The sequence below is a fragment of the Mastigoproctus giganteus genome, chromosome 2, assembly GCF_048544385.1.
Source record: "Mastigoproctus giganteus isolate SK-2022 chromosome 2, ASM4854438v1, whole genome shotgun sequence".
Lineage (NCBI taxonomy): Eukaryota > Metazoa > Arthropoda > Arachnida > Uropygi > Thelyphonidae > Mastigoproctus > Mastigoproctus giganteus.
The window spans coordinates 268,093,503-268,106,877 of record NC_143576.1 but is presented as its reverse complement, the minus strand read 5'-3'; the positions used below and the strand labels follow the sequence as shown (position 1 = coordinate 268,106,877).

Genomic DNA, 13,375 nt, shown 5'->3' with positions numbered 1-13,375 from the left:
GTTCTTTTGTGACTGCATCATAGTATCCAATCAAATTGGTCAGGCAAGACTTCCCCTTAACAAAACCATGCTGTGTCCTAGCTATAACTGAAGTCTTGTCTAGATGATCCTGCAGTGCTTCTTTCACCAGTGCCTCCATTAATTTTCCGGGAACAGAAGTTAAACTCACAGGTCTATAATTACTTGTGTCAGCCTTTGATCCCCCTTTGTGAATTGGGGTCACATTTGCACATCTCCAGTCAATGGGTACCTCCCCTGAGTCCAAGGAAGCTCTCATAATTATGGCTAAGGGTTTGCTTACCTCCTTTGCTGCCTCCTTTAATATAACTGGATAGATCCCATCCACCCCAGGTGCCTTTCTTGTGTTTATCTTCAACAATTTCTCCTCCACTTTGCTCTCAGTTATTACAAGATTCTCTAGCTTACTGCTAGAGTTGAATACACCTCTGGCATTCCCCTCGCTGAATAACTCCTCATGTGTGAATGTCGATGCAAAATATTCATTTAGTTTGTTAGCTACCCGAGCAGGGTCATCAACAGTTGACCCATCGATCTCAAGTGGACCAATCTGATTCATCCCCTTCCTTCTAGAGTTTACATAAGTAAAGAACTCTTTGCTGTTTTTCTTCGCATCCCTTGCCAAGGATCTCTCGTAATCTGCCTTCGCCTGCCTAACCTCCTTTGTAACTTGGTTACAGATCAACTTGTATCTATCATAGGCATCCGTGTCACGTGTTAATTTGTATGTATCCCATGCATTTTTCTTCTCTGCCATATGCCTCATTAGTTCATCTGACAACCATTTAGGCCTAAACCTTGAACAATATTTCTTAGTTGGTATGTAAAGCCTAGTAGCTTCCACGATAAGTTCTTTGAATGCTTCCCATTTTGAATTTGCTGTTGGCAATATCATCAGTTGATCCCACTGTATAGAATTTAAATACTGTCTCAGTCCATTGTAGTCGCCTTTACGAAAGCAATACCCCTTCCCTTTACCCCTAATGGTAGTTACCTCTTTGAGTAACTCCCACTTCAGCACACTGTGATCACTGCCACCAAGTGGTTCATTTATCTGCAGATTCTGAATGCATGAAGAATCACTACTGATAATCAAATCAAGAGTATTACTCCCTCTAGTTGCCTCCCGAACATGCTGATGTAGAAAACAATCATCCAATAAATCCACAAAAGCCTTGCTACTGTGTGAGTGACCAGCCCCCAAATTCCAGTCAATATCTGGGAAATTAAAATCCCCCATTATAAGACTCTCTGATTTACTGGCCCACTCTATTTCTCCGAACAGTTTCTTATTATACTCATCAGAGTCATTAGGCCTATAGCACACTCCTACTCTCAATTTTGATCTCCCAATGCTTATGTCACACCAAACTGACTCGACACTGCACTGTCCAGCGATGTCGACTGGCTTCACTTCCTTGGATTTTATGTGTTTCTTAATTAATAGCATAACCCCTCCTCCCTTCCTATCCTGTCTATCCTTTCTGTACACATTGTACTCCCCAAATTCCAGTTCTGCATTTCTTATATCTGTGTGACACCACGTCTCTGAAATCCCCACAATATCTGCCTTTGATGTTTTGAGCAATACCTCAAATTCATCAAATTTATTTACTAAACTCCTAGCATTGGTGTACACACAAGTATACATGCACCTGTTCTTTTTCTTAGCTACCCTAACACAACCCATGTGTTTACTTGTACCCCAATGATTCCCAGCAGTCTCTGAAATATCCTGCATCTTATTTTCCAGGCTGCGGCTCATTCCAATAGAAGCAGTGCAAGAATCACTTTCACCTCTGCCAGTGGCTACTGTTAATCTATTAGTCCTTGTATCCCCCCAATCTAGCAGTTTTCCGACCCACCTAACATTGCCTCGATAGCATCAGCAAACATTCTTGCACCCTTTCTATTTAAGTGTATCCCATCCCTGTAGAAGCAGTCTCTCCTGTTAACAAGTACAGACCAGGCTGAAAAAAATTCTACCCCTTGAGCCCTGCACAATCTTTCCAGGGCCGAATTGATTGACAGGGCTCTCATCATATACTCCCTCCTATCGTGTCTGGGCAGAATTGCAGACACTTTCAATTTCAACCCTAATTCACGGCTTTTTTTCATCAGTGACCTGTACTTGTCAAGTAATTCCGCCGGTCTCCTACTCTTAATGTCATTAGTGCCAACGTGTACAACTATATCACCTTTTGTGCCCTTAAAAGATGATATCCGCTCTACAACGTCATCAACTTTTGCCCCTGGCAGACATACCCTGGTCCTATTCCACCTATCCTTTTTACAAAGCATGTTTCCCGTTTCCCTGACAATAGAGTCACCAACAACTACTAGTTCCTTTGGGACCAGCGCATTCTGCCTTGGGGGTTGCCGCTGTGTTCCGCGATGACCAAGTGCAAGCTCTGGCATTGGTGTGGGCAGCTGAGAGCTTGATGGGCCCCTCACTTGTAATCCTTCGAGGGCATCCACCCTATCCTTCAAGCTCTCATATAGGCCCATAACAACGCTGAGTTGTCGCCTTATCTCCTTACACTCCTTGCATCGCACACACACAAAGACATCCCCCATGGCAGTATCATGTCCCATACTTGACTGCTCCGCAAACATCAAGCAAATAGTGCATCTTACAAGGCTGTGATTCAGAGGACAACTGCCCCCCTCAGTTCTCCCCTGGGCCACAGCATTCCCATTAGCTTGAGCCCTTTGCTTTGCTGCTCTGGTTTGAGTCATGATTTAGATTTACTTTCAATAAAATTTCAATTTCTGTACAAAATTAAATCCTAAACTTGTATCCAAACACAGTTATAACGCTATATTTATGTTTCAGTAACGAGTGTTATCTACGGAATATTTACGTTTCAGTAACGAGTGTTATCTACGAAATATTTACGTTTCAGTAACGAGTGTTATCTGCGAAATCCCTTTATATAACTTTCGTATCAAGTTATGTATTAATTATTTGTTTTTACTAATTATTTATGTTACGTAACCTAAGTGGTTATATGTATAATTAATTATGTTAAATAAAATTAATTATATTACGTTTGTAATCTAAGTCGTTATATGTATTTATTTAAACGTACAATTTAACTGCTAACGAAGTTCAACTAACGCTATCTAGTACGGTATATCGTATCACAAAGGCGGGAAAATTACGAACGGTTAGCGGAGTTGAAACAGGTGGAAACCTTTACCGATACTTTTATGCAATTACAAGGCCGAGTAAAGAATAAATACACCAAATTAATCAGAAAATCACAAAATAATGTTATACTACTAAATTTAAATCAAAAGTTTTAGAAAAACAATAATTTCAAATCAATAATTAACAAAAATCCACTTAGCGGCTTTGAAAACGACCGTCTCTAGTAGCCTCGTCAGCAACCACACATGTGAAAGAAAATAAGATGGAACAGATTGGGATTACTGCTAAAATTCAAATATGGATTGCAGGGTTGCTGTGGGTTGTGATTAATGGATTGTAATTAATGGATAAATAAATTGAAATGCAGTATTTTTTGCTTTTATAAATGATATGTGACCATCTGAAATTCAGAAAATTCCAACATCCAGAAAGGGAAGGTTCCATATTTGCCCTATTTTCAGGTGCAACTGTACCACATTTTGCAAATGCCAAGGATGTGGTATTGTTATGTTTAATGTGCATTATTTGCCTCAAATACTGTAATTTCAAAATTAAAAATCATAACACAAGAGAAATACTTATGATTTTATTGCAATAAATATATACATTTTGAGTTTGAAAAAAGTTTTTATGATGGTTATGAGATTAAGAATGCATAAATGTCCATTAGGTTCTTATATCACTCATTTGATCAGAGAATGAAATGTAGAGTTTCATGAATTAACAAGCAAATATCTATAACAAAGCTGATTTTTCAATTTATTCCTCAGGTTATGTTCCAACACCATTTTCATTTAAATAAACAAACTGGTTCAAATTTAATACTGATATACATATTCGTTGTGATTTTCCATTTAAATATAATTACAAAAAAAAAAGTTTTCTATATTAATGATAATTCTGCTATTACTCATTTATATACAAAAATGTGGGATGCAATGGACAACTATATTTAAGGCATCACAGGTTCAGAGGTGATAGGTTCTGAAGTATCTTCATTCACAAAATTTACCCTAGACAACAGCAATGATGGAACTCCAACTTCTAATAAATGTTGTGGTGATATGTATGATATATGTGGAATATAGTGAAGTACAGATTGCCAGCATATTTCTTGGAGAGATGGAATAGTTAACCACACAGAATACATCTCATCTGTTCTAGTATTTTCTTCAATATTTGTAACTCCTCCAAAAATAAACATTTGCCCATTCTATAAAACAAAACATTTATTTAAATGCAAATAACAAAAGTGAATTTTATAAGAGAAAGTTGTCATTAAAAAATGTTGGCAAAGATAAATTAAAAACAATTTAGATGGGTTAGGCATAATTATTATAATTTATAAAAGCAGCATTATTTAAAGAGAAATTTGTAATGTGCACTCTAAAGTGTAAATTTTGCCTACAACTGTTTTAAGAAAAAAAAAAAAAACCAACAATAGAACACAAAAAAATATATAACTTTTTCTATTTTCCATCATCACAATTTTATATTTAAGAACAAAACTTCTACATTTGTTCCCACATTATTTGTGGTTTCATATATTGAGTTATCATTGAGTTATATAACTATATTTCATATAGTTATATAATGGTGCTGTGTTCTAATGCACCATTTTGCTGCATTAGAACACAGCTGCCACTTTTCTTGCCATTCTTAAAGCCTATTCAAATTATTCGGAGCTCCATAGCATGGATCATTAATGACAGCAACCCCAATCTTTATATCATCTGCAAATTTCGACATCTTGCCCTTTGTCATCCCCTTTGTCAATGTTGCTTATGAAAATCATAATTGGTCCAAGGACTGATTCCTGGAAGACCCCACTTCTGACATTATGCCAATTTGAAGAATATCCGTTAATCATGAACCTCTGCCTTCTGCCCTGCAATCCATTTCAGAACCTTGCCAGTAATCCTAATACATTCCAGCTTATACAATAAGCTCTCATGAAGGACTGAATCCAAAAAAAATTAAATGTTTCCTGCACCCAACTCGTGAGTAACTGTATCAAAATAGCCTACCAGGTTAGTTAAACATTACTTTTCCTTTAACATAACCATGTTGTTTGTCCTTCAGAATGTCTTCTATTTAAATATCCCAGGATTACATTCTTAATCTTGTCTCCAAAATTTTTCCTACCACTGGAGTCAGACTTACCGGTTGTAGTTATTAACTGTACTCTTGAAACTACTTTTATGTATTGGTGATAAGCTGGCACTTCTCCACTCCACTACAATGGAATTTCCTTAGTCCAAAGATAACCTTAAAATTAACTTAATGGTTAAAATTAATTTAATGGTTCATTGCACTCTCTTGCTGCCTCCCACAAAATTACTGGGTATAGATCATCAACTACAGGAGCCTTACTATATTAAGAAAATTCACCAAAGGAGGAGTATGCAGAGATATAAATAAAAGCTTATTAGTCTCATAGGACAGAAAATTAGTATTAGTATTAGTAATGGCTACGTGATGCAAGGAAGCCTATGTGGCTTATGCTACACCAGCCAAATAATAATAATAATAATAATAAAATAAATAAATAAATAATAATAATAAAATAAATAAATAAATAATAATAATAATCATAATAAAATAACAAAAAATACATAAAATAATAAAAACAAATTAATAATAACAAGAAGAAAATTTTAAAAAAATAATAATAAAAATTAATGAGAAAAGGAAATCGACAACCTATGCATTTCCCTCCTCCCTTACGTAATTATCCAGCTGACCTTTCAATTTACCCAGACTGTCAGCCTCTACCACCCATGTAGGTAGGTAACTTATTCCAGCAAATTATAACTCACTGGCTAAAATAAAACTTCCTACAATCCAGTCTAAACAACTCCCCCCATAACTTGAAATTATGGCTCCTAGTTCTAGAATCATTTATAACCGTGAAAATTTCATCCTTATTCATTTTGCTTATGCCTCTCAGATCCTTAAACAACTCAATCAAGTCTCCTCTAAGGTACTAATTTCTCAGATCTCCAACCCACATATTAGCATTAGCAAAGGCACATCAAGCTTATATAGCATCAGCCAAAAAAAAAAAAAAAAAAAAAAACCCTTATTTCACACATCCACTCGCTACCAATGTTTGTCAAGTTCTGCCTTGAATCTATTTAAGCTATCAACTTCTACGACAGATGGAAGTTTGTTCCAGCAATTAACCATCGACTGGCTAAAGGCAAACTTCCGCACTTCTATCCCTACAACCGTCTTTCCTCAATTTGAACTTATGCCCTCTCAGGCAATTATTCTGAGCAAGAGGAAGAATCCCATCCGCATTGAGCATGCTCAAACAATTCAAGCCTTTATATACCTCAATCAGATCACCTTACAGGTGCCTAATCTCCACACACTGTAATTTGCAAAATATAAGCCTTTCTTCGTAAGAGCAACCTTTTGTTCCATTCACTCATCTTATTGCCCTTCTCTGTACTCATTCCAACAGATCTACATGCTTCTTAAAATGAGGCCTCCAGACCTGTATACAGTACTCAAAGTGTGGTCTGATCATTACCTTATACAAGAGGATAATTACCTTATTGCTGCTAGAAAAATTCCTGTATATCATTGACAAGACACCATGAGCTACTCTTGCAGACTGTCTGCACTGCTCAGAAAACTTCATATCTGCCTGCACACTTACCCCCAGGTCCTTTTCATTCTCTACCACTGTCAGTGTGGTACCACAGAGTTGATACATTACTCTGGGATTACCGCTTCCCATATGTAGTACTTTACATCTGTCAATGTTAAACTTCATTTGCCACCTCTCAGCCCATCTGCTCAAATTTTCTAGATCCTGTTGCAGCAGTGTACTGTCATTAACAACCTTCAAATCATCTGCAAACTTGGACATTAAGCCTGATATACCATCATCAATATCATTTATAAATACAGAAAACAACAATGGACACTGAGGGACTCCACTAATAAACATTAGTCCATGAAGGGCAGTGTCCATTGATTACCACTCTCTGTCTTCTGCCACTCAACCATCCCCTTATCCATAGCAGCAATTTGCCTCCAATGCCACACTGCTCCAATTTGTGCAGCAGTCTTCCATGTGCAATACTATCAAAAGCCTTTCTAAGATCCAAATATATATCAAAGTTATTCTTTGCATCCAGTCCCTTTGTAACTATATCTTAGTATCCAATCAAATTTGTCAGACAAGACTTCCCCTTAACAAATCCATGCTGTCTCTGAGCTATAACTGAAGTCTTGTCTAGATGATCCTGCAATCCTTCTTTAACCAGTGCCTCCATTAATTTCCCTGGAACAGAAATTAAACTAACAGGTCTGTAATTACCCGTCTCTCCCTTTTATCCTTCTTTCTGCATTGGGGTCACATTTGCGCATCTCCAGTTTAAGGGTAACTTCTCTGAGTCCATGGAAGCTCTCATAATTATGGCTAAGGGTTTGCTTACTTCCTTTGCCGCCTCCTTTAATATAACTGGATAGATTCCATCCACCCCTGGTGCCTTTCCTATGTTTATCTTCAAGAATTTCTCCTTCACTTTACTCTCAGTTATTACAAGATTATCACTGCTCAGTTATTATTGCCAGAGTTGAATACACCTCTGGTATTCCACTCCTTGAATAACTCATGTGTGAATATAGAAGCAAAATATTCATTTAGTTTGTTAGCTACCTGAGCAGGATCATCAACAGTTGACCCATCGATATCAAGTGGACCAATCTGATTCATCCCCTTCCTTCTAGAGTTTACATAAGTAAAGAACTCTTTGCTGTTTTTCTTTGCATCCCTTGCCAAGGATTTCTCGTAATCTGCCTTCGCCTGCCTAACCTCCTTTGTACTTGGTTACAGATCAACTTATATCTATCATAGACTTCTGTGTCACATGTTAATATATATGTATCTCATGCATTTTTTTTCTCTGTCACATGTCTAATTAGTTCATCTGACATTCATTTAGGCCTAAATCTTGAACAATATTTCTTTGTTGGTATGAAAAGCCTAGTAGCGTCCAAGATTAATTCTTTGAATGCTTCCCATTTTGAATTTGCTGTTGGTAACATCATCAGTTGGTTCTACTGTATAGAATTTAAATACTGTTTCAGACCAACGTAGTCAGCTTTACGAAAGAAAAACCCTCCCCTTTACACTCGATGGTAGTTACCTCTTTGAGTAAATCCCACTTCAGCACACTGATCACTGCTACCTAGTGGTTCCTTTATCTGCAGATTCTTGATGCATGAAGAATCACCACTGATAATCAGATCAAGAGTATTACTCTCTCTAGTTGCCTCCTGAACATGCTGCTGTAGAAAACAATCATCCAATAAATCCACAAAAGCCTTACTAGTGTGTGAGTGACCAACCCACAAATTCCAGTCAATCTCTGGGAAATTAAAATCCCCCTTTATAAGACACTGATTTACTGGCTAACTCTATTTCTCTGCACAACTGCTCATTATACTCATCAGATTCATTTGGCCTATAACACAAATCTACTCTCATTTTTCTTTCCCAGTGCTTATGTCACACCAAACAAACTCAACATTGCATTGTCCACAAACATCATTGGATACACTTCCTTAAATTTTGTGTTTCTTAGCTAACAGCATAACCCCTCCTCACTTTCTGTCCTTTTTGTATACATTCTCCCCAAATTCCAGTTCTGCTCTGCTTATGTCTGTGTGGCACCATGTCTCTGATATCCCAACAATATCTGCCTTTGATGTCTTGACTAGCACTTCAAGCTCATTGAATTTATTAACTATACTCCTAGCATTGGTGTACATGCAAGTATACATGCACCTGTTTCTACTCTTAGTTACCCTAACACAGCCCATGTATTTACTTATTCCACTATGATTCCCAGCAGTCCTGGAAATCCCACTGCCTTGCTTTCCAGGCTGCTGCTCAATTGCATTTCAACAGAAGTAGTGCAAGAATCACTTTTACCTCTGCCAGCGGCTACTGTTAATCTATTAGTCCGTGTATCCACCCCCAAGCTAGCAGTTTTCTGATCCACCTAACTCTGCCTTGATAGCATCAGCGAGTACTCTTGCACCCTTTCTGTTTAAGTGTATCCCATCCCTGTAGAAGCAGTCTCTCCTGTTAACAAGCACAGACCAGGCTGAGAAAAATTGTACCCCCCCTTGAACCTTGCACAATCCCTCCAGAGCCAAATTGATCGACTACACTCCTCTCATAATGCAAGAAAGCAAGCCAAAAAAATAACAACACACACACACACACACACACACACACACACACACACCCTTCTCATTTCACCCATCCGCTCACTCCGAATGTTTGTCTAGTTCTGCCTTGAATCTATTTAAACTGTCAACTTCTACAACAACAGATGAAAGTTTGTTCCAGCAATCAACCACCTGCTGGCTAAAGGCAAACTTCCGCACATCTATCCTACAACTGTCTTTCCTCAATTTGAATTTATGCCCTCTCAGGCGATTTTTCTGAGTAAGAGGAAGAATCCCATCAGCATTGAGCATGCTCAAACCATTCAAGGCTTTATACACCTCAATTAGATCAGCTCGCAAGTGCCTAGTCTCCAGACATTGTGATTTGCAAAACTTAAGCCTTTCTTCATAAGAGCAACCCTTTGTTCCATCCACTAATCTTGTTGCCCTTCTCTGTATTCATTCCAATAACTCTAAATAGAGCTAGTCGAATAACTCATTCCAATAGCTCTATATCCTTCTTAAAATGAGGCCTCCAGACCTGTATACAGTAATCAAGGTGTGGCCTGACCATTGCCTCATACAGTTGATCGCATATATCAAGTAATTCTGGATACCCAGTAATCAATATGCCCATATACTTAGCATCCTGGAGTTGATAGCAAAATAGTATTAGTAGCCACAAATGATGCAAGAAAGCAAGCTTATACAGGGGGGGGGGGGGGGAACCTTCCACTGCCACTAATAATTTGTCTTGTTTTATGGGAAATATTTGGATTTTAGCAAAGCATTTAACTTAGTCCCTCATGTGAAGTTACTGTATAAACTGGAACAGGTTGCAATCATGGGTAAGATTCTAATATGGATCTCAGGATGGCTACAGGGCAGGAGCAGTGATTAATGATTACTCTTCGGATTGGTCTAATGTTACAAGTTATTCGCAACAATCATTATTAAGGCCACTTCCCACTTGATTTTCATAAATTGAAACTGACAATGCATTGAATGACACACATGGACAAAGGGACAGAGGGTCACTTGTCAAAATTTTCAGATGATGTGAAGATTGGGATAGTGGTTAATGATCAGCACCAAACAGCACACCTTCCGGAGGAATTGGACAGGCATCAAGGATGATCAGAAAAGTGCAAATTTGTTTTAAAGAAGACTGCATTTTGTTCAAGGTTTTGAACTTGAGGAATAGTGGCTCCAAAATAACATCCCCTCTAATGATTTGTCTAATCCTTCCTGAAATTTATTCAAAATACCCATGTGCCCAGCACTGCACAGAAGACTGGATTTAAAGAAAATTCACAGTATAAACAGAACATTATTTTAAACATGCATGAAATGGCCTTGAAAAATGTATATATAGTGGACACCACTTTTTGTGATTACTTTGGGACATAATTGATAAGGATAACCAATGAAAGAATATAGCAGCCTGGTCCTGTTTATTGATGCAGAGCAGAAATCTGTACATAAAAAGATGGAAGCGAACAGCCATAAAAATCAAGCAACTTAAAATACTTTTGACACTCCAATATTTCTTTGAAAAAGTCATCAGTAAAAATGAAACTGTCATGTTTCTGGAAATATATACAAACCACAAAAAACCAATAAAGTAAATATTAAAACCTAAGGTGGAAAAGGCAAGATGATGCTAGGAATTTCTACCGTTTTTTTTTTCCCAATGTGGCTGAATTAGTCTTAGGAGAAGATTACATGGTTAGAATGTATACATCTAGAAAACAGGCATATCAACTAAAGAACCCAAAAAGTTAAATATATGCAAATGTCCCTGAAACCCAACAACAATAGTTCTACTGTAAAACACTCTGATTGGTGGTACAGATACAGTACTTTTTTTTTATTTTTTTTATGGAGTAATGACACTTGCAACCATACAAAGCAATGGCATTAACTACACACACAACACAGAGTTCAAAAAGAAATTGGAATGTAACACAATCACTTCCACCAGCACCTGCATAAATCAAGATAAGGCAAAAATAACATAAATCAAAGTGTGGATACAATCAAAATCTTTTTTTTTCCCCTATGTATTAGTACACGTCTGTTCAGCTTAACAAAAGTGATAATGTCGTCCTTCATCACAATATGAAAAGATCTAAACCTCCCAAACACTTCCTTATTCATTTCACAAATATACATGGTCTCAATTCAATCTCAATGATGACCATTTCAACTTATAGTCTGCCAATCCCATTTACGTTTTCTGACAGAATTCCAACTAGTCTATTGGTTGTTCCCATCAATGCTCATATCAGTTGTCCTAAACATTCACTGCAGCATGATCCCTTTGGCTTCAAAGGTGGTACTTGTGCATATATTGTTGGGATATCAGAGACGTGGTGTCACACAGATATAAGGGATGCGGAACTGCAATTTGGGGAGTACAACGTCTACAGAAAGGATAGACAGGATAGGAAGGGGGGGAGGTGTTATGCTATTAGTTAAGAAACACATAAAAACCAAGGAAGTGAAGCCAGTCGACATCGCTGGACAGTGCACTGTGGAGTCAGTTTGGTGTGACATAAACATTGGGAGATCAAAATTGAGAGTAGGAGTGTGCTATAGGCCTAATGACTCTGATGAGTATAATAAGGAACTGTACAGGGAAATAGAGTGGGCCAGTAAATCAGAGTGTCTTATAATGGGAGATTTTAATTTCCCAGATATTGACTGGAATTTGGGGGCTGGATACTCACACACTAGCAGGGCTTTTGTGGATTTATTGGATGATTGTTTTCTACATCAGCATGTTCGGGAGGCAACTAGAGGGAGTAATACTCTTGATTTGATTATCAGCAGTGATTCTTCATGCATTAAGAATCTGCAGATAAATGAACCACTAGGTGGCAGTGATCACAGTGTGCTGAAGTGGGATTTACTCAAAGAGGTAACTACCATTAGGGGTAAAGGGAAGGGTTATTGCTTCCGTAAAGGCGACTACGATGGACTGAGACAGTATTTAAATTCTATACAGTGGGACCAACTGATGATGTTACCAACAGCAAATTCAAAATGGGAAGCATTCAAAGAACTTATCTTGGAAGCTACTAGGCTTTACATACCAAGAAATACTGTTCAAGGTTTAGGCCAAAATGGATGTCAGATGAACTAATGAGGCATATGGCAGAGAAGAAAAATGCATGGGATACTTACAAATTAACACGTGACACAGAAGCCTATGATAGATACAAGTTGATATGCAACCAAGTTACAAAGGAGGTTAGGCAGGCGAAGGCAGATTACGAGAAATCCTTGGCAAGGGATGCAAAGAAAAACAGCAAAGAGTTCTTTACTTATGTAAACTCTAGAAGGAAAGGGATGAATCAGATTGGTCCACTTGATATTGATGGGTCAAGTGTTGATGATCCTGCTCAGGTGGCTAACAAACTAAATGAATATTTTGCATCGACATTCACACATGAGGAGTTATTCAGCGAGGGGAATGCCAGAGGTGTATTCAACTCTAGCAGTAAGTTACAGAATCTTGAAATAACTGGGAGTAAAGTGGAGGAGAAACTGTTGAAGATAAACACAAGAAAGGCACCCGGGGTGGATGAGATCTATCCAGTTATATTAAAGGAGGCAGCAAAGGAAGTAAGCAAACCCTTAGCCATAATTATGAGAGCTTCCTTGGACTCAAGGGAGGTACCCATAGACTGGAAATGTGCAAATGTGACCCCAATTCACAAAGGAGGATCAAAGGCTGACACAAGTAATTATAGACCTGTGAGCTTGACTTCTGTTCCAGGAAAATTAATGGAGGCACTGGTTAAAGACGCACTGCAGGATCATTTAGACAAGACTTCAGTTATAGCTCAGACACAGCATGGTTTTGTTAAGGGGAAGTCTTGCCTGACCAACTTGATTGGATACTATGATGCAGTCACAAAAGAACTGGATGCAGGGAATAACTTTGATATTATATACTTGGATCTTAGAAAGGCTTTTGATACTGTTGCACATGGAAGACTG

At 37.9% G+C, this 13,375-nt stretch overlaps 1 protein-coding gene across 1 annotated transcript in view; it reads right to left on the bottom strand.

Annotated features, from left to right (window-relative positions):
- Nucleotides 1–3,995: 3,995 nt before the first annotated feature.
- The window catches only part of slim (scruin like at the midline), a 197,920-nt gene continuing 188,540 nt past the window's right edge, over nucleotides 3,996–13,375 (bottom strand). The window contains exon 10 of the mRNA XM_090369140.1: nucleotides 3,996–4,385. Coding sequence (XP_090225266.1) covers nucleotides 4,125–4,385 — 261 coding nt within the window. The 3' untranslated portion in view covers nucleotides 3,996–4,124. The remainder of the gene's footprint in view (nucleotides 4,386–13,375) is intronic.